The sequence below is a fragment of the Perognathus longimembris genome, chromosome 17, assembly GCF_023159225.1.
Source record: "Perognathus longimembris pacificus isolate PPM17 chromosome 17, ASM2315922v1, whole genome shotgun sequence".
Taxonomy (NCBI): domain Eukaryota; kingdom Metazoa; phylum Chordata; class Mammalia; order Rodentia; family Heteromyidae; genus Perognathus; species Perognathus longimembris.
The window spans coordinates 40,406,316-40,427,730 of NC_063177.1; the positions used below are offsets into that span (position 1 = coordinate 40,406,316).

At 48.7% G+C, this 21,415-nt stretch overlaps 1 protein-coding gene across 6 annotated transcripts; it reads left to right on the plus strand.

Moving 5' to 3' along the window:
• Positions 1 to 7,695: 7,695 nt before the first annotated feature.
• Cd300lg (CD300 molecule like family member g) lies at positions 7,696 to 20,867 on the plus strand. Of its 6 annotated transcripts, none has more exons than XM_048367031.1 (8): positions 7,696 to 7,788; positions 8,684 to 9,022; positions 12,173 to 12,313; positions 12,942 to 13,197; positions 14,100 to 14,212; positions 15,317 to 15,393; positions 18,985 to 19,104; positions 20,215 to 20,867. In XM_048367031.1, exons 1-8 carry the CDS (start codon positions 7,746 to 7,748, stop codon positions 20,326 to 20,328), a joined length of 1,203 nt encoding a protein of 400 aa, XP_048222988.1. In that variant the 5' UTR covers positions 7,696 to 7,745; the 3' UTR covers positions 20,329 to 20,867. The 6 variants fall into 6 exon arrangements, with proteins under 6 accessions (XP_048222988.1, XP_048222989.1, XP_048222992.1 ...); XM_048367032.1 differs by having other exon boundaries at positions 20,218 to 20,867; XM_048367035.1 differs by having other exon boundaries at positions 13,113 to 13,197.
• Positions 20,868 to 21,415: the final 548 nt, after the last annotated feature.

The window sequence follows — 21,415 nt, forward strand, 5'->3', positions numbered from 1 at the left end:
ATAGGTAGACATGGATATAATTTCAGCAGCTCTGCAAATGAGGAAACTGAGGCTAGGGGAAGGATGGGTATGCAGGAGGGCAGGGACTGCTGGGTGACTGAGAAGGCGGATTTTAGCAAGTTAGGAGGGGCTCAGTGGGTGCTTCCCCCACCCTCAACCCCAGCACCAAACAACATCAATCACAGCACCCAGAGGTTCCGTCTGGGATGGAGCATGTTACAGACAAGAAATGAGTCCACAGCACCCAGCACCTTGCAGGGCATGGTGAGGCTGTGAGACAGCTAAGTGCATGAAGACTTTTACACTCATTCTTCAAAAACTATCTACAACAGTGCTCCTCAAAATAATGAGCCGAAGCTGAGCACTGGTGGCTCACCTCTGTAATCCTAACTACTCAAGAGGCTGAGGTCTGAGGATGATAGCGCAAAGTCAGCCAAGGCAGGAAAAGTCCCTGAGACTGCATCTCCAATTAACTACTAAAAAGCAAGACAATTTGTGGTTCAAGTGGTAGTGTCAGCTTGAGCAAAAAGGCCAATGATAGCACCCTGGCTATGAATTCAAGCCCCAGGACACACAAACACACACACACACACACACACACCATGGACTGAGTATTTTATAAGTAATGTATCACTTGCCATTCTAAAGACTGAAAAAAATCTAAGAGCAAGGTGCCAGCAAGCTCAACAACATCTGGTGAGGGCCTGCTTCACAAAGGTGGTGCTACATAGATGTCCTCACACAGAAAAAGGGACGAAGGGCATGAAGGAATGGGTCCTGTGCTCTCAGATGGTGTGAGGAATCAAAGGGTTGATGGTGCTCCCTTCAACCTCTGAAACATTAATCCTATTCAGATGCCCAACAACCACTGAATGGATAAACAAAGTGAAATATATATGTACACTGGTATATTTATTTATCAATAAAAAAGAAGCTATGATTCAAAGAATATCTCCACTACGCAACAAACTGGATGCACATTCAATATATGCCTCCAGGGGGTTGGCTCCTGCCTGTAATCTGAGCTACTCGGGAAGCAGAGATTCAGAGAAACTAGGTTAAAAGCCAGCCATGGCAGAAAAGTATATGAGACTCAGCTCCGAAAAAAAATCAGCAAAAAGCTGGGCTGGAAATGTGTCTCAGGTGATAAAGCTCCAGCCTAACAAACCAGCTGAGTAAGCATGAGGCCCTGAGTTCAAACCCTAGTACCCACAAAGAAAAGGTTAGACTGAATGAAAAGGGCAAATAAACAACAGTAATGCTGCATGACTGGTAGGTGGACGGTCTTGACGGTCCCTGCAGGGGCAGATCTTGACTTAACTGCCCCAGAAATTGTAGCAAAAGAGCTCAGGGACAAAATTACTCTCGAAGACAGAGACGTGTCAAAAGAACTGAGCTATCAAAGACTGACTTCATCAAAGAGCACCAGGATGCTGAATGCTGGTGCTTCATGCCTATCATCCTGGCTACTTAGGAGGGTGAAACCTGAGGATCTTAGTTCAAAGCCAGCCAGCACGGTCAGGAAAGTCTGTGAGAAACGTATCTCCAATTAACCCACAAAAAGCTCTGAATTCAGTCCCCATTGCCTGTACACACATATACAAAGGCATGCACACACAAATGTATTAAGAATACAGTATATTTCTTCAGATTTTGAATGCTCTCCACTATACTTTACCTCATTCTTGCTATTAATGTCCTAACCTCCTATCTTCTTTTATTCTGGGTCTCCAGTAAAATGTATGTCACATATTCTCACATTTCCCCATGTTTCCTACTTTTTATTTCATATAGTTCACTCTTTGCTTCTCTGAACTTCATTCTGTCTCCTTACAGAGTTTAAACTGGTTTCTTCTGAAGTATTTTTGAGTTTACTGATATTTCTACAGCTATGTCTAACTTGCTTGAAAAACACCCAATGAATTCCTAACTGCAATATTTTTTTCAGTTATTTTTACAAGTTTACTGTCACTTTTTATATTACCTGATTCCTTGCCAAAACTTTCAAGCTGGATTGTTGCCTCCTTGAGCTCAATAAAGAAAAGGAATAGCTGTGTTGAGGTTCTTCCTGCTTGTTTCACTATCTGGAGTCCCCTTGCCTGTCTTCATTGCTAACAGTTTGCATGTAGTGGGGGGTGCAGATTCTGGGGCTTGAACTCAGAGCCTCATGTGCTCCCTTAGCTTTTGCACTCAAGGCTGGCACTCTATCACTTGAGCCACATCTCTACTTCCAACTTTTTGGCAATTCCTTAGAGATAAGAATCTCATGAACTTTCCTGCCTTGGCTGGCTTTGAACCATGATCCTCAGATCTCAGCATCCTGAGTAGCTAGGATTACAGGGGTGAGTCACCAGCTACCTGGCTACTTTCTGGGTTGTTTTGTTTTTCCATCTGAGTTTGGTTGAATCACAGAGACAGAAACCACAGATATGGACAGCCAGCCGCATATCCGCCCATCCGGCTTGTGAGGGTAAGGTGGAATTAATTACTGGCACTTCCTGACTGCCCTCCTCCATGACTTTTATTGCCATTCCTAGAAATTTTTTTTTAAATCCTTTGAACAGAAACCATGCAAACTGGAAAAGTTTTCAGAGTGGGCTCAGTAGAGGGGGTTGACGATTTGGGTTTACACCTGCTGGGGATGGGGAAGCCCTAAGTGTGGGAGAAGAGGGTGATGAGAAAATGAACACCTGTGTGGTGCCAGGCAGAGTGGCAGCAACAACCAGAGGTGACGTCTCGGCAGCTGCACAGGTGAGAGTCTAGCACTTGCTCATAGCCCATCTGCTGCAGGCCTGGTGGCTGGGCTGGGTGGGTTGCTACCATACGGTAGCTAGGAAAACCTTCTCATCTTATAGGCCACCTATTCTTGGGGACCCGGCCTCCCCCCAGAATGTGCTTTGCTGTTTTACGATTCATTCCCCCTGGGAGCATCTTGGAAGCCAGAGGCTGTGATTCCCCAGGCCCAGGCCTTCTTGTGACTGCACATGGTCCTCCGGATTCTGGGGTTTCATACTAGGCAACCTCATTTCCTAGACCAAAACTTTGTCAATCACACCTACATGGACACAACTTATACAAAAGTCCACTTCTGTGGTCCATAGATGTGTTCATCAGCAAAAGCAGTGATTCTCAACCCAGAGCAACTTTGCTTCCCAAGGGGACTTTGAACAATGTCTGCACACCTAGCTGATGGTCACAGGTGGAAGACAATTGATTGTCAGAGGCCACACATGGTGCAGAGCCCAGTCATCTACCCAGTGTCCACAGTGCTAGGAATCCAGAGGGCCTGGCCTAAGAGCAGCCTCCAAGAGCAGCTAAAGTGACTTAGTCTGTGACAGGACACCTGACACAAACAACTGAAAAGGATTTGGCCCATGGTGGCAGAGAGTCTGTGGTGAGGCCCAGCATCATGGCAGAGAGGGTGTATAGGATAGAACTGATCACCTTATAGAGGACAGGAAGCAAAGAGAAGTACGGGAAGGAGCCAGGTACACGGAATCTCTTTCCAGATCACACCACCAGTGAGCTGTGTCTTTCAGTCAAGCCCCACCGGCAACTAGCCCATTCAGGAGGAGCTCATCAATGAGGTAGCCCATTGCTGAGGTTAGCACCCTCATAATCCGATCAGTTCTCAACAGCGCCACCATCTGGAGAACCAAGCCTTCGACACTCCAGCGTTCATATCCAAACCATAATGTGGTCCACACATGTGGTATAGTCAAATCATAACCTACGTCACAGAGCCTTTCATAAGGAGACAATGAGGCCCTTCTGGCTTCCTCTGGTAGTGCAGTGATGACAGGACACCTCCTAGGGCTCTGAGTGGGATGCCAGCTCACACATGTCCTCTCATCTCAGATTCCCAAATCCAGCACAAGGTCTATCCATGAGCCCCTACCATTCTTAAGATACAAGCCAAGGTTAGAAACAGGTGCAGAAGCCATACCAGCACCCCACCACCCTTCACTCTAGTGCTTTATCCACTCCTCGCCAGGAGGATTTGGTCCCTTTTTTTTTTCCCTTTGTCAGCCATGGGGCTAGAACTCAAGGCCTGGATGCTGTCCCTGAGCTCTTTTGCTCAAGGCTAGTGCTCTACCACTTTAAACCACAGCTCCACTTCTGGTTTTCTGGTGGTTAATTGGAGATAAGAGTCTTATAAACTTTTCTGCCCAGGCTGGCTTGGAACTGTGATCCTCAGATCTTAGCCTCCAGAGTAGCTAGGATTATAGGCATGAGCCACCAGCACCTGGCCAAGGATCTGGTTTTAATGGAACTCTGTGGCCCAGCAGTTGGGCTAGATTTGGGGCTGGTAGAAGGCAAGGAACTTCAGATATACAGGAGGGTACAAGGATGACATTATCTTCACATAAATAAGCATGTGCTCTCAACTGTGCTCTTCAGAAATGACAACCCTAACTAGTAAGACCTCTCGCACTTAACTTTTTAAAAATCACAATACAATGCCCAAGCTGAAGTAAAAAGGAAAGTAATTTATCACCAAAGGGCACGTATTTCCAAAAGTCAATTCTCAGACCTCACAACACTCAAAAACATAATGAAATGTCAGTCCTGCCTGGACTTATAATGAATACATTAGGCTTTCAGGAAAGTAGATTAAAAATTATTCTATAGTAGTGGTACTCACTAGACACTATGATGAAAATGAACTATACAGCTGTGGGTGAGGATGGGAGGGAGAAACTGAGGGAAAGCGAGGGAAGGAGTGGCATTGTCCAATAAGAAATGTATTCTTTATCTGACTTATGAAGCTATAACCCCTTTTGTAGATCACCTTTATAATAATAATAAAAAATTAAATAGAGACAGGCACCAGTGACTTATACCTACAAGTGGTAGAGTGCTAGCATTGAGCTGAAGAGCTCAGAGACAGCTCCCAGGCCCAGAGTTCAAGCCCTACAACTGACTAAAAATAATTAAATAGAAAAATATTCTGTGAAAGGAGTAATAAATAAGGGAGTAGAAACAGACTATGAAGCCATCTACAGTTTTCTTTAAACTGCAAAAACCAATCGCCAAGCCTATCACCCTAGCTACTCAAGAGACTGAGATCTGAGGATCGTAATTCAAAGCCAGCTGGCAAATCCCTGAGACTCATTGCTAATTAACCAGGAAATAGCTGGAGCAAGAAATATGACTCAGGGGCTGGGAATATGGCCTAGTGGCAAGAGAGCTTGCCTCGTATACATGAGGCCCTGGGTTCAATTCCCCAGCACCACATATACAGAAAACGGCCAGAAGTGGTGCTGTGGCTCAAGTGGCAGAGTGCTAGCAAAAGGAAGCCAGGGACAGTGCTCAGACCCTGAGTTCAAGGCCCAGGACTGGTCAAAAAACAAACAAAAAAAAAGAAATGTGACTCAAGCAGTAGAACACCAGCCTTGGGTGAAAGAAAATGTGAAGCCCTTGGTTCAAGCACCAGTACTGGAACTAAAAGTAAAATAAAATAATTGCACATGGCACTGGTGGCTCATGCCTGCAACCCTAGCTACTCAAGAGGTTGAGATATGAGGAGTGCAGTTCAAAGGCAGCCCTGGCAGGCAAGTTCATGAGACTCATATCCAATTTACCACCAGAAAACAGGAAGTGGAGTTGTCGCTCAAAGTGGTAGAGCATTAGCCTTGAGTGAAAGAGCTCAGGGACAGTGTCCAGGCCCTGAGTTCAAGCCCCACGGCCGACAAAACAAAAAAAAATTACCTTCTGTATAGTGTGTACACAAATAGAAGTCAAGTCCTGGGCTGAGATTAGGTAACAGGAGTTTTTAAGGATACAACACTCCCACTCCTTACTCAACCACTGTCAGTTGCTGTGAAATAGCAACACAGTCCCTACCTAACCGGAGCCACACCTATCATCTTCCCTTCCACAGACCTTCTGTTGATGCTTCAAATATTAATCCTCTCCCTTGCTGGGTAAAATTCCAACCAGAAGAAATAGTGTCAAAATAGTATTGGTGGTTTTCTAAGGCATAAAAAAAAATTGCTTATGGACTGGGAATGTGGCTCAGCCACAGAGTGCTTGCCTAGCATGTGTGAAGACCTGGGTTTGATTCCTCAGCACCACATATACAGAAAAAGCCAGAAGTGGCGCTGTTGCTCAAGTGGTAGAGTGCTAGCCTTGAGCACAAACAAGCTCAGGGATAGTGCTCAGGCTCTGAGTCCAAGCCCTGGACTGGCAAAAGAAAAAAAAAATGCTTACAACCTGTATGAACTTTGCAGCGGGGGGGGGGGGGGGGGGGGGGCGGCGGAAACAAACTGTATTTTCTAAAACAATTGTGTCAGAGCTCCATCTAGTGTGCGCGTTGGTTTTGAAATTAACCACTGATTTGTTGTTTCAAGCATCCCCAGCTGGGGCTAAGGACTGACCTGGCAGCACCAGCATCAGTCTCATCTCAGCCCTGCTTGTACCGCCACCCAGTGGCCAAAAGCAGTATGTGACCCCCCAGGGTGATGGAATAGGCTCGGCTGTGGACCCTAGGGATGGAGCCTTTTTTTTTTACTAGCCATGTTGATTTAATTTTCTTTCTTTCTTTCTTTCTTTTTCAAATTTTTATTATCAAACTGATGTACAGAGAGGTTACAGTTTCATACATTAGGCATTGGATACATTTCTTGTACTGTTTGTTACCTTGTCCCTCATACCCCCCTCCCTCCTCCCCCTTTCCCTTTCCCCCCCTGAGGTGTTCAGTTCACTTACACCAAACAGTTTGGGATGGAGCCTTAAACTCAGTACCATTGTCCACCACCTAGATTAGTGTGTGTATGTATCTGTATATATATATATATAATGTATATATGTATGTGTATATATAGGCGCCATTATTTCTTTAAATATATAAGCCTATATATATATATATATATATATACATATATAAACACATACACTTAAAACATGAGATGGTTATCCGAAAACTTATAATTTTACAACATACTAGCAAGTAAATAAGCTTCCTAATTAAACACTTTAATAGCCAGCTCCTACTGTAGCAGTCTAAGAACTAAGTTTCCAAGTAGCTAGGCCTATACACAGTATTTTCAGGTATTAGCAACAGCTGCATGAGCCAGGATCTGCCATTTTTGTTGGCAAACAGATTCAGTTCTGCTAACCCCACACTCCTAATAGAAGGAACATCCAAGTATCAGATATTTGTTTTGTTTTTGTTTTTTTGCCAGTCCTGGGCCTTGGACTCAGGGCCTGAGCACTGTCCCTGGCTTCTTTTTGCTCAAGGCTAGCACTCTGCCACTTGAGCCACAGCGCCACTTCTGGCCATTTTCTGTATATGTGGTGCTGGGGAATTGAACCCAGGGCTTCAAGTATACAAGGCAAGTGCTCTTGCCACTAAGCCATATCCCCAGCCCTGACAAGTATCAGATATTTGTGAAGGTCAATAAGTCATTTTTTTTCTGAAGGTCAATATGTCATTTCCCACCCACCTCCTATTCAAGTTTATAGACTCCCTGAATTCTACCCACAGACCCCGTGGGGGTGCAGGAACCACAGTTTAAGCCCCTGGAAGCACTGGCGTGGGTCGGCAGGCTGAGGAAGTATGTGGCAGGGTTATTAAGCAAAGGGAAGGGCAGAGGCGCCTCCCCGGCTGGGCCTGCAAAGGGGTGACCCGTGACCCCTCCCCTCCCTTTCTTGACCGGATCTGGGGCTTTTTCAGGAAGCTAAAGGCCCAGAGGCTCAGAGAGGAGCTCCCAGCTGCCGGCAGCGTCTATTCTGCACACACCATGTGGGGTCTGCTCCTGCTGTGGGCATATCTGGTGCTCCCAGGTAAGGTGGCAGTGGGTGGCGGGAGGGGCCTGGGGCTCCAGTAGAGAGAGGAGCAAACCTTTTTGGAATCTCTCTCTGCCTCTCCCAACAGCCCTGAGAGATAAAAGACTACCATGTTTTATCAATTCACTGGCCAGTTGTGTGTGTGTGTGTATGTGTGTGTATGTGTGTGCACAAGCATGCACTGATTGAACTCAGGGCCTTGCATTCTCCCTTAGCATTTTTTTCCTCGTGGCTGGTGCTCTACCACTTGAGCCACATGTCTCTACTTCTGGCTCTGTGCTGGCTAATTGGAGGTGAGTCTTTTTCATTTTTCTGCCTAGGCTGGTTTCAAACCATGATCTTCATATCTCCACCTTTTGAATAGCTAGCATTACAGGTGTGACCCATTGAGAGCAAGAGGGGGAGAGAGAGATAGATAGAGAGAGAGAGAGAGAGAGAGAGAGAGAGAGAGAGAGAGAGAGAGCACCTCAGCTCTCCATATTTCTTTTTTCTTTACCTTTAACACCTAAAATCAGGATGCACCTTCTAATTAATGTTCACATGACAGTGGATTTTTTTTTCTTAGTGGAACATAAAATTATGATGTAGTTTATGAAACCTTATCATCAAGTATAAATAAGAAAACGCAGAGGCCAGACAAGTTAAGCAACTTCTCCAAGGACACAGATACTACTAAATGATAATTCTTGGTTTGAAACTCCCAGCTGTCCCCCATCCCAATATAGGAGGTTTAGAGAAAGAGCAGTAGCCCAACTAAGTGGAAAGAATACTGGGTCTTAGGGACACCCCCAGAAGGGCTGGCAGGAAAGCCTTCCTTCCTCCTATTAAAATGGAAACTTCTAGTCTTAAACTTGGGACTCGGGTCAGGGAAGTCCCACCAATCCTGCTGTAGTTTCAGGTTATGAAGACGTGAAGGGCCCCAAGGAGATGAGCGGCTTTGAAGGCGACACTCTGGCCGTGAGATGCACCTACAGCAAAAAGTGGATAAAACACGGGAAATACTGGTGCAGGCAGGGCGGGCACCTGATCTCCCGCTGCTCCAACACCATCTACACCAGAGGTGACCAGGAGGTGACACAGGACAGGGTGTCCATCCGTGACAGCCCCCAAGAGCTCGCGTTCACCGTGACAGTGAAGCACCTCACCCTGCAGGATGCCGGGAAATACTGGTGTGGCATCAACATCCTGGGCTTTGATCAGGTTTTTGAGGTGACGCTGACCATCTTTCCAGGTAACGTCTCCCCCTTCCTGGGAGACAGGAGAAGCAGGGGGGAAGATGGAGGGAAGTTAGGGCCTCAGCCATGAGCTCAGTTTCCCCTTCCAGCCTCACAAGTATCTCGAGGTCACAGACAGTGCCAGTCGAGTCTCAGCTACTCCGGTGCTGTGACTTGCTTTCATACCACTGGCGCAGGGCAGAGCAGGATGTAATGCTGACATGGCAGGCTTTGCTCCTCATCTTTCCTCCATGATCAGATGCACTGGAGAATCTGGGGGACTCAATACACACCCCAAGGGGGATAAGGACAGACACACAGACAGACTCTCTCTCTATTTCTGCCTCTCTGTGTCTCCTTGCATCTCTCTCTCTTTCACTCTCTCTCTCTCTGTTTCTCTGTCTCTCTCTTTCCTGAAGCTGCATTCAGAGCCAGCTCAGTGTCACCTAAGCCATAACTGTGTGGTTCCTTCTGCTGGTGGCTTTAATGCTAGGTGTGCCTAGAATCCAGCCATGTCTGGGAGGACATGGGGATTCTAGGGGCTGGGGATGGAGCATCTCCCGGGAATTGGGAGCCCCATTTGCACCTGAGAAGCCACAGCAGGCCAGGACAGTGGGTTTTCTGGTTGGCAAAGACAACCAGAGGTCTTACCACCATTTCACAGATGAAGCACCAAGCGTAAGCCACTCAGTGACTTACCTAAGGCCTCAGGGCAGGAAGTGGTAGAGCTAGGATTCAAATTTAAATCATTGCTAGGCATGAGTGGCTCAAGGTCTATAATCCTAGCTACGCAGGAGGCTGAGATCTGAGGATCACAGTTTGAAGCCAACCCCAACAGACAATTCTGAGTCTCTTATCTCCAAACAAGCAACAAAAAGCTGAAAGTAGATGTGGAATTCAAGTGATAGAGCTCCAGCTTTAAGAAAAAAACCAAACAGGGCTGGGAATGTGGCTTAGTGATACAGTGCTTGCTTAGCATGTATGGAGCCCTGGGTTTGATTCCTCATTACTACATACACTCTAGAAAAAGCCACAAGTGGCAGTGTGGTTCAAGTGATAGAGCACTAGCCTTGAGCAAAAGAAGCTGGGGGGAGGAGGGGCTGGGAATGTGGCCTAGTGGCAAGAGTGCTTGCCTCATACACATGAAGCCCTGGGTTCGATTCCCCAGCACCACATATACAGAAAACGGCCAGAAGTGGCACTCTGGCTCAAGTGGCAGAGTGCTGTCTTGAGCAAAAGAAGCTCAGGGACAGTGCCCAGGCCCTGAATTCAAGCCCAAATACCCAGGCCCATCCCCAGAGCCAGAGTACTTCCATTGATCCATGGCTCTTTATTTATTTATTTATTTATTTTTATTGCCAGTATTACGGCTTGATCTGAGGGCCTGGGTTCTGTACCTGAGCTTTTGTGCTCAAAGCTAGCACTCTGTCTCTTGAGGCACCGCTCCACTTCTGGCTTTTTGTTTTGTTTTTGGTTTTTTTTTTTGGTAGTTAATTGGAGGTAAGCGTGTCTCATAAACTTTCCTGCCCAGACTGGCTTTGAGCCTCAATCCTTAGATCTCAGCCTCCTGAGAAGCTAGGATTATGGCATCTGGCCATGGCTCTTTAACCCAGGAGAATAAAGTTAAACTCGCTGAAATCTAACTGCAGCATCAAAAACACATTGCTGGGGTAGGGATACAGTTCAATGGAGGAACAGGGCTGAGAGGTCCCTGGGCTCCATCCTCAGATAGAGAAGATGTTCTCCCTCTTCTTATCAGTGCTCACCTGTCACTTGTGCCTAGCTTGATCAATTGCCTCTGTGCTTGTGGCTCTCGTGTTCAGCGCTGTGTGTGAGACATGCTTTCCTGGATTCCTGTGTCCAACCTTGCCAGCCTCTCTGGAAGGCGATGGCAGTGCTGTTCTGCGAGACGCCGGCAGCTGGCTGGGGACACGGATTGGTTGCATTTGTCTTTTTTGTGGGTCCTCTCCCATTTTCTAGCTACCAATGGTTTAAAACAATCAGCTCTCAGGCTGGGGATATAGCCTAGTGGCAAGAGTGCCTGCCTCGGATACACGAGGCCCTAGGTTCGGTTCCCCAGCACCACATATACAGAAAACGGCCAGAAGCGGCGCTGTGGCTCAAGTGGCAGAGTGCTAGCCTTGAGCGGGAAGAAGCCAGGGACAGTGCTCAGGCCCTGGGTCCAAGGCCCAGGACTGGCCAAAAAAAAAAACAACAATCAGCTCTCCAAATTCCTGAAAACATCAGCTTTCCTAAGCCAATGGGCGCTCTGTCCAGCATTAAAACATCCAAAAGAATTTCTAGAAAGGTCCAGACAAGACAACTATATCTACTGTCATTTCTTTTCTCATCCTTGTTTGGAGGGGCTAGGCAATGAAAAAGGGCAAAACAGAGAATCCGAGAGCTGGAAAGTAAAAGACACACTTCATTTGCGGAAGATTTTTATTATTTACTTAGAAAACTCCAAGAAGAAAGTGAGTGTGTGTTAGAATAGAGAATGAGAAAGGTAGCCGGGTACTGGTGGCACATCCTTGTAATCCTTGTAATCCTAGCAATTCAGGAAGCTGAGATCTGAGGATCACGGTTCAAAGCCAGCTGGGACAGTTAAATCCAGGAGGCTCTTGTCTCCAATTAACCACCATAATGGTGTAGCTCAAGTGGCAGAGCATTAGCCTTGAATGAAAAAGCTAATAGACAGTGCCCAGGCCCTGAATTCAAGCTCCTGGACCAGCACCAAAAACAAAACAAAAAAACAAGAAAGAAAGAAAGAAAGAAAGAAAGAAAGAAAGAAAGAAAGAAAGAAAGAAAGAAAGAAAGAAAGAAAGAAAGAAAGAAAGAAAGAAGAAAGAAAGAAAGAGAGGAAAACATAAAGGGAGGGAGGGAGGGAAGGAGGAAGAGAAGGAGGGAAGGAGGGAGAGAAGGAGGGAAGGAGGGGAAGGGTATCTGTGGGTTGGGCGGCCTGGAAGGAGCTGGTTGATGAGCAGCTGAGGGTCACAGACATGGAAAATCTGAAGTAATGGGAAGCCAAGAAAGTACAGTGAGGAGGACCCCAAATCATCCATGACCTCTGAGGGTAAAGGAGGAGCTGCCCTCTGCTCCAAGGAAGGACCAGTGGCTGCCCCTGAGCCTCCTGCCTCTCCTGAGAGCAGCCTCTCCCTTTCCTCTAGGCAATCGGGGTGGCACCGCCAGTACCACTGGCCCCAGCTGTCCCCCTCCCACTCCCTCCTTCCAGCCTCTTACCACTAAACCGAGCCTGCAGCGCCCACAGCCCAAGACAAAAGCTTGGCACACTCAGCCCCCAGCATTGAGTGAGTGAATGGTTTTTCCGTCCCTTCTCCCCCACTACTTCAGGAAACATCCAATGAGTATCTACCTGGCACCTGCCATTGGGTTTAATCACCCATCAGCTGCTCCCCCAACAAACCTGGGAGCCAGCCTGCCCAGCTGAGAAAGTCCAGGCTCAGGGAGCTAGCGTGCTTGCTCCAGGTCACGTGGGAAGAGCCAGGAAGGGGCCAGAGGCCATGGCAAGGCTCATTCTCACTCTGCTCCATCCAGGATCTGAGCCAGAAAGTCTGACTTTGGGCCCTGACCTTTAAAGGCAACCCTACTACCTTGCCCTGTCAGGTCCTGGATGCTGGAAGCAGTTGGTAGGTGGACATCTTGTAGGTGGCAGGGGTGGGGGTGGGGGTGGTGACAGAAGGTGCACAGAAAGAAGCTAAAACCATACCTGGAGGTACCTGACGGGTGGCCTGCTTGCTCATAAGGCCTCACCTGGGCCTCTGCCTGATGGCTTAGGGTGGGCCCTTTAGCTGACAATGATCTGAGAAATTGGTTCCCGGGGAGGCTAAAGTTCAAGGGCCATTGCGGGGTGGGAGGGTGGGGGGCTGGGGCTGGAGGCCCAAGCAGGGTGCTGAGGCCTTGCTTTTGGACTTGTAGCTTCTTCCGATCTCCGCCCGACAGTCGCCACAGCCAAGCAGGGGAGAGCAGGGGTTGAGGCCACACCGTCCCCAAGGGCGGTCCAGATATGGCCTGCAGGACCCTCCCCCTACACAGGAACCTCTCCACAGACAGAGACCTCTCCTCACACAACGACCTCTCCCCATGCAGGGAGCTCCCGTCCAGCCATCCCCGTGCACCCCACCACGGCAGAGGACGCCAGTCCTGTCCCCGGCGGCGGCAGCTCCAAGCACAGGTGATCAGCCAGCACTGAACTGCCAAGTGCCTTTCAGCCAATAAGACCCGAAACTCACCAGATACCTAGCTACGAGGGAGGCTGAGACCTGAACATTAAGGCTTGAAAGCAGCCGAGGTGAAAAGTCTGTGAGACTCCATTGCAAATTCACCAGCAAAAAAAAAAAAACTGGACTGGAGGCATGGCTTGAGGGGCAGAACATCAGCCATACAAGTGCCCTAACCAGTGTGCACGTTCACACACACACACACACACACACACACACACACACACACAGAGAGACAAAGACCCTAACACTCATTTCTCCAAGCAGACATGCCTCTTGTCATAGCTACCATCTGCAGCATAAAGGGCAGATTTCAGCCCCATTCCTCTATAGAGGCCCTTGAGCAGTGTACATTGCAAACTACAGGAGCCAGCTTTCTTGGACACACAGGCCTGGCCCCAGAATCCACCTCTCTCAGCTGTAGCGTGTGTGTGTGTGTGTGTGTGTGTGTGTGTGTGTGTGTGTGTGTGTGTGTGTATGTGTGTGTGCCAGCCAAGAACTCAGGATCTGGGCACTGCCCCTGAGCTTTATGTTGCCCAAGGCTAGTATTCTACCACTCACTTCTGATTTTTTTGCTGGTGAATTGGAGATAAAATGTCTCAGGAATTTTCCTGCCTAGACTGACTATAAACCACCATCCTCAGATCTTGGCCTCCTGGAGCTTGAAGTGAGGACCTGGGCACTGTCTCTGAGCTTTTTTTGGCTCAAGACTAGCACTCTACCACTTGAGCCATAGCTCTACTTCCAGCTTTTTGGTGGTTAGAGATAAGAGTCTCATAGCCTTTCCTGCCCAGGCTGGCTTTGAACACCAGGCTTCTTCCATCTTGCCCACCCCCCTCCCCCGGCCCCCGTCCAGGGTGACCATCCCAATGGTCCGTATGTTGGCCCCTGTTCTGGTGATCTTGTCGCTCCTGCTGGCCACGTGCCTGATTGCCTTCGGTAGCCATGTGTTCCGGTGGAGAACAAAAGGTGAGTGAGCAGGGAAGGCAGGAGGGTGGGAGGCGCAGGGACACCCCAGGGGCACCACTTCCCAGTCATTTTTTTCTTCCTGTCCTAGCAAGTCACCAAGTCCCTGTCCAGTCTCTGCAGACCCAGCTTCTATGTGGGGACTGGCAAGGGGGCATTTAAGACCAAACAGAAACAGGATGGACATTGGGTTTCTAAAAGTGCTCAGTCTCTTTCAGAGGCTTGGGTTCTAATCCCAGCTTTAACATGTTTTAGCTGTGTGGCTTCAAGCAAGGCACCTAACTTCTCTGAGCCTCAGTTTCTCAAATGACAGATACACGTCAAATGAAAATAGCCAAACATGAAATTGAGATTTTTGTCTAGTAGTCACATGATAAAAAGTGAGAAGAAACTAGTGAAATTAATGTTGGTTGTATAGTTTATTTAACTCGGTATAACCAAAACATGATCAATTGCATATGGAATTAATATCAAAATATCAAGGGACGCTGGGGACTGTGGTGTGTACCTATGGTTCCTCTACTCCGGAGGCTGAGATCTGAGGATCATGGTTCAAAGCCAGCCTGGGAAGAAAATCCGAGAGACTCTTAGCTCCAATAAACTACTCAGAAAAAAGTCAGAAATGGTACTGTGGCTCAAAGGGTCTAGAGCATTAGCCTTGAGCAAAAAAATCGCAGAGACAGAGCCCAGGCCCAGAGTTCAAGCCTCAGGACTGGTAAAAAACAAAAAACAAACAAACCAAAACGTGAAAAGGGCGGGGAGTGTGGCTTGAGAGATAGAGCAAGTTCCAGGCTCTGAGTTCAAACCTAGTACCAACACACACACACACACACACACACACACACACACACACACACACAACTGGAAAAAGGTTCAAGCATGTTTGAGTTTGAGAAGCAACCACGTTCATATACAAACTGTTTCCCCAACTACTTTCTGGCTCACCAGAAATAATCTCGGAAGAGATCAGCCCATAGAGGCTGAGCTACAAGGGGCTTCCTGCAGCTCCCTCTGGAAACCTCTGCTGGAAGGCATGAGGGACCACTCAACAGTGAGAGGGGCTACCAGCCACCACTGGCTGTGATGCTCTTTCTGGGTCTCTTTCAGCTCAGCTGGCCATGGAAACACAGAGGAATGAACAGAAGAACGAGCAGAGGGATGATAAGGTCTACCTCCCAGACTTGGTAAGCACGGAGGGGCTGAAGGGCTCCAGGGCCTCCTGCCTCTGGCCCCTCTCCCCTGTGTGATCCAAAGGCTCTATGAGGCCCCAGACCAGCATGTGGCCTTCACAGTACAAGCCCAACAGAGAGGCCCCTCATTGCCCCTAACTTTCCACTAGGGACCAGGAGGGAGCTCAAGCTGCCATAGGAGCATTCTTCCCCGTCCTTCCTATCCTCCCATTAGACATGAGCACTGGGTCCAGAGGGAGCCTTGGAGATGACCTAGCCCGGTCTTTCTCTGGTCTCACTTGAAAGCCCTTGCACCTGGTAGCACCTGGGGTGAGAGTTGTCTGTTAGAAATATATGCTCTCCCTCCATTCCCATCCCAACCAACCCCTCAGAAACCAGGCTGGGGCCCCAAAACCCTGAATGTGATGCTTCCAACAATGGCCACTCTAGTGTTCTTCAGCCAAGGAAGAAACTGAGGCCAGAGGATACCCTAAAGGTATTGTTCAGGGTCCCACAGCGGGTAGCCCAAATGGAAAGCTGGACCTAGACACATATGTGTGTGTGTGTGTGTGTGTGTGTGTGTGTGTGTGTGTTTGCTGGCACTGGGGCTTTAACTCAGGGCCTATGTGCTAGTCCTTAGCTTTTTGTTGTTTTTTTTTGCTCAAGGCTGGAGCTCTCCAACTTGAGCCATACCTCTACTTCTGGCTTTCTGCTGGTTAATTGGAGAGGAGTCTCTTGACGTTTGCTGCCTGGGCTGGCTTGGAATCACCGTTCTCAGATCTCAGCCTCCTGAGTATCTGGGATTACAGGTGTGGGCACCAGCATTCGGCCATGGGCCTAGATTTCTCTCCTCTTTCTAGAATACTTGTTATTTCTGAGTTTCCTTGGCTGAAGCCATGATGGTGTGGTGACTCCAGAACCCATGCTTAGGGCAGTGCTTTAAAGACCAGGGGCAGAAAGAATAGGGGGTCCCTGTGCCCTAAGGGAGGGGAACCTACCCAGCTACCTGTTCCAGGACTCTCCCTCACTGGCCTCTGCAGGAGAAGGCCCCTCCCATACCCACTCACCTACGATGGGGAGAAGGTTAGAGAACCTGGTTCTACTCCACCATCCCCTCCTCGCAACACCGCCTGCTGTTTACTGTCTCCACTCTGACTCCCCCAAATACAGAGCCAGGAACGCTACCATCTCTTTCTTTCCTGGCGCCAGTGAGGACAAAAGGCTCAGGCTTGATCCCACTAGGGAGGGCTGGGGTGCGGATGGGCTCTTCCGTAACTTAGGAAGCAGCTGGTGTTGTCTCAGGAAGCCAGACAAGGCCAAAGGTGGCCAAAGGTGGCTGAGGGGAGTAAGGGAAAAGTCACAGAGGCAGAAGGATTTCTGGCCACCACTGGCCACCCTCAAAGCCCCACCCCCTGGCTGCTGTGCAAGGCCTGGACTCATGAGGACAGGGCCAAGCTGTGCTCCAGCTGGTCACCGGTGCTCCTCCTTCCCCACTCCACAGCCTCCAGGGGATGGATGAAACTGCCCTGGACTTCTGTCTGAGGACCCTGTAGCAATGGGAGAAGATGTGTAAAGGCCCTGGGCCTGTGGGCAGAGGTCCCCTTTTATGCGGGGAAGGATGGGACAGGGAGCCCCATAAAGATCGGAGGCATGACCAGCTGAGAGTATTTGCTTTTCTTGGTTTCTGTCCCTGGCTGGCCTTCCGATAGCTTTCAGCCAAGGCTGGAGGCAGAAAGGAAGGCTTGGGGGTTTTCTTAGCCCACATTCACTTCAGAGAGGGAAAGAGATGCTTTACTTTGTCTGCAAGAGAGGCCGAAGTGTGTGACAACCCCACTTTGCTGAGGGTGTGGATATTTTCCTTCCCCAAAGTTGTTATTGTTAGTAGGATTATCCACTTCATATCTGTTGAGCTGTATGTCCTTGAATCTCAACCTATGCAGGGAGGGTGAGGGAATTTTGGTGTGTGTGTGTGTGTGTGTGTGTGTGTGTGTGTGTGTGTGTGTGTGTGTGTGTACTGAGGCTTTGAACTCAAAGGCTCACACTCTTAGCTTTCTTGCTCAAGGCTGATACCCTGCCACTTGAGCCACACCTCTCCTTCCAGCTTTTTGCTGGTTACTTGGAGGTAAGAGCCTCTCTGAGTTGTCTCCCAAGCTGGCTTTGAATGTCAATCCTCAGATCTCAGCCTCCTGAGAAGTTTGGATCACAGGTGTGAGCAATCGGTGCCAGGCTGAGGCAGAGATTATTTTCCCCCCATTTTACAAACAAAGGAATGAAGCCTTAAGATGGGTGCCAGTGTATAGAACCCTTCTCAACCCATAGCTGGGCACAGTGGAGCATTCCCATCATCTTAAACTGTGGGAAGATCAAAGTTACAGGCCAGCACTGACCGAATAAATCCTTGATGTAATCTCAACAGAGGGAAACCAGATGTGGCAAGCAATTATGGGGAGCTGAAATTAGGCAGATCATGGTCCAGGCATATTCCAGGGAAGAAAGTGAGATCCTATATAAAAAATAACCATCAAAAACAGGACTGGAAGTACAACTCTGCAGTAGATCACCTGCCCAGAAATTATGAGGCTCTGAGTTCAAACATCACACAAAAGAGAGGGGGAAGGAAGGAAGGAAGGGAGGAAGGAAGGAATGAAGGGAGGAAGGAAGGAAGGACAGAAGGAAGGACGGAAGGAAGGGAGGGGGAGAGGGAGAGGGAGGGAGAGAGAGAGAGAGAGAGAGAGAGAGAGAGAGAGAGAGAGAGAGAGCTGGGCACTGGTGGCTCACAGCTGTAATCCTAGCTACTCTAGAGGCTGAGATCTAAGGATTGTGTTTCAGAGCCAGCCCCAGCTGGAAGTCTTTGAGAATCTTATCTCCAATTAACCACCAGAGAACCATTAGTGGCTCTGTAGCTCAAAGTTGTAGAGCTCAAGGTCAGCACCCAGGCCCTGAGTTCAAGCCCCATGACTGACACACACACACAAAAAAAAAACAGAAAAGAGAAAGAAAGGGGAGAGAGACAGAGACAGAGAGAGAAAGACAGAAAGAAAGAAAGGAAAGAAAGAAAGAAAGAAAGAAAGAAAGAAGAAAGAAAGAAAGAAAGAAAGAAAGAAAGAAAGAAAGAGAAAGAAAGAAAAAAGGAAGGAAGGAAGAAAGGAAGGGAAGGAAGGAAGGGACAGTAGCCTTGATCTCTGAATGTGAAATCGACAGCTTTGCTGTCTCCAAGCATTGCAGGGAACATTCGCCCCTCCTGTTTTTAATTCTTGCTTTAAAGAGTTTAAAACAAACAAGCATCATACCAAAAGCAAGCCAGTCATTCCAGAAGTTCTCATTGGTTGGTGTAAGGTGCTATCTAATGATTTGTTACAATGCCGAGGGAAAAACTTCACGTCCCCATTTTACAGCTGAGGAAACATCTTCTGAGAGTTAGCTTGTCCAAGGTCACATGAGTGTAGGAAGTCGCAGGGCAGCCTTGGAGCTATGTCCTTCCTCTCACCCCTGCCCTGCCTTGCTTGCCCACTCCCTCCCCACTCCCCCACCCCATCCCAATGGCCACTCCACTTTGGCTCCTGCCTGCTGCCAAGAATGGGCTGTTCTGACAAGGGTCTTTTACAGGCGCTGGGGAACGGCTGGGCCCCTGAGGATACCGTGATCAGCCTTGCAGGGCCCATCAGGCCTGGTGACAGCCCGGAGCCCTCTGCCAGCCCCTGTAAGGGGATCCAGCATTTCCCACAGGTGTGGATGGAAGGCCCAGAGTCTATATGGGCCATGAGGGGACGAGAGAAGGGTTGTTTCCTCTGCCACCTCTGTCCAAACGCCATACTCCTGCATTGGCCCAGCAACCTCAACAGAGCACAGGGTCGTTTCACCCGGACAGCCAGAATTCTTGCTCACATCCTCGTTTGTGTGTGTGTGTGTGTGTGTGTGTGTGTGTGTGTGTGTGTGTGTTCCTATCTAGAACATTTTTTAGCCATGTGCTGGTGGCTCATGCCTATAATCTCAGCTATTCAGAAGGCAGAGATCTGAGAATCACAGTTCAAAGCCAGCACTAGCAGGAAAGTCTGTTAAGATTCTTTATTTATTTATCAGTCATGGGGCTTGAACACAGAGCCTGGGCCCTGTCCCTGAGATTCTTTTTCTCAAGGCTATTGCTCTGTTATTTGAGCCATAGCGCTGCTTCTGTCTTTTTCTGAGTAGTTAAGAGTCTCTCAGGACTTTCCTGCCCAGGCTGGCTTTGAACTGCTATCTTCAGATCTCAGCCTGAGGAGTAGCTAGGATTACAGGTGAGAGCCCTTAGTGCTCAGCCATGAGATTCTTATCTCCAATTAACCAATTAAAGATGCAAGTGCCAGCTGCACATGAAAGAAAGAAAAAAGAGGGAAAAATAGAGAAAGGGAGAAAGGAGAGAGAGAGGAAGGGAGAGAGGGAGGAAGGAAGGAAGGAAGGGAGGTTGGTTTCAAATTGCTAGTTGGGAGTCAGCTTAAAGAACTATATATCCACCAAGCTGAACTAGAACAGTAGTACACATCTATGATCCCAGCACTCAGGAGGTTAAGGCAGAAGGATTGCAAATCTGAAGTCAGTCTGGGCTACAGAGTCAGACCCTTGCCTCCAAAAAGAGCTTTTAGCAGGGGCAGGATTTTTCAGTCATAGTCAGACTCTAGCCTGAGGGCACGAAGCTATTCTTCTGGCTTGGGTGGGGAAGGGAGGATGGGTTGGGAGGTGGCAGAGCAAAGCTAGGGTCTCTGGGAGGAGACTGTCAGTTCCTGCATCCCTACAGACAAGGCCTGGAGACCTGAACAACATCCGGGCTCTGCTTTTTAACCTCCACTATTGCTTTTCCAGAAGGCAGAGGAAGAGGAGGCTCCTTCTGAGGACCCCAAGGAAGGCATGATCCTGGCTCCTCCCCTCCAGATGTCTCAGGAGGAGCTGGGCTTCTCCGAGTTCATCTCCGTGTAATGCAAACCCCGCCCCCTGGCCTGTCCAGGAAGCTGCTTGGCTAAATTTGTACTAACTCTCCAGAGCGGTCAGCCATAGCCTTAGGGGCCATCTGCCCCCCACTCCCAAGGCCCCCTTTTTGTGGGCATGGTGGCTTCCCAGTTCCAGCTGAAGGCTGGAACCTCCTTGATCATGTTCACCTCCCTGGGCAGGGTGCACAATTGTGGACCCTCAGCAAGGCCAGGCAAGGCTCAGCATATCCGGACTGGTTTCCACCCTAGGACCACCCCCCCCTCCCCCTTCCCCCCCTCCACCTGGGCGGCCAGTGGCAGGCCCTGCTTCCCCCACCTCTTCCTTCCTTCCACAGATGCCCTCTCTTTTTCTCCCTGAAATTCTCCTCCATCTTCTGCTGAGAAAGGGGAAATACACATGGTTGTATACCAACTGTACCCTAGCCCTTCAAATTTCCAAGCCCTACGGAGACCCACCAAAATCATCTGTGGGCCTGGGCCCAGGACTCTACATTTATGATGTGCTCAGCAATTTTCATTCCCGACTGTGAAGATACATCCAAGAGCCTGGTGGCTCCTTCCAGCTTAGAGAGTCCAACATTTGTAGTATGTGTGTGATCTCAGTGGTCCCTCCTGATGTGTCCATCACCCAACAGGGGTCAGGCACATGTTGGGGGCATGGCCCCTTCCTTGTCCAGAAAGGGTTAAAATTCCATGTGCTTGGGTGGCTGGGAGAGGGTTGGGAGCTGGAAGTGGATATCTATAGAAGAAGGGAGGGGCTGGGAATATGGCCTAGTGGTAGAGTGCTTGCCTTATATGCATGAAGCCCTGGGTTCAATTCCTCAGCACCACATATATAGAAAAAGGTGGAAGTGGTGCTGTGGCTCAAGTGGTAGAGTGCTAGACTGGAGCAAAAAGATGATCAGGGACAGTGCTCAGGCCCTGAGTCCAAGCTCCAGGACAAAGAAGAAGGAAGAAGAAGAAAGAAGGAAGAAGAAGAAGAAGGAGAAGGAGAAGAAGCAGCCGCCCCTGGGGAAAGAGAAAGTGAAAAGTAGCACAATTCAGTTCTCTTTTTCTATTTTCTTTTGGAAAATGAA

Coding starts and splice junctions, on each gene's coding strand:
- Cd300lg (XM_048367031.1), top strand. CDS start 7,746: ATGTGGGGTCTGCTCCTGCTGTGGGCATATCTGGTGCTCCCAG. Junction 14,213..15,316: donor GTTCCGGTGGAGAACAAAAG/GTGAGTGAGCAG, acceptor GGTCTCTTTCAG/CTCAGCTGGCCATGGAAACA. Junction 15,394..18,984: donor AGGTCTACCTCCCAGACTTG/GTAAGCACGGAG, acceptor GGTCTTTTACAG/GCGCTGGGGAACGGCTGGGC.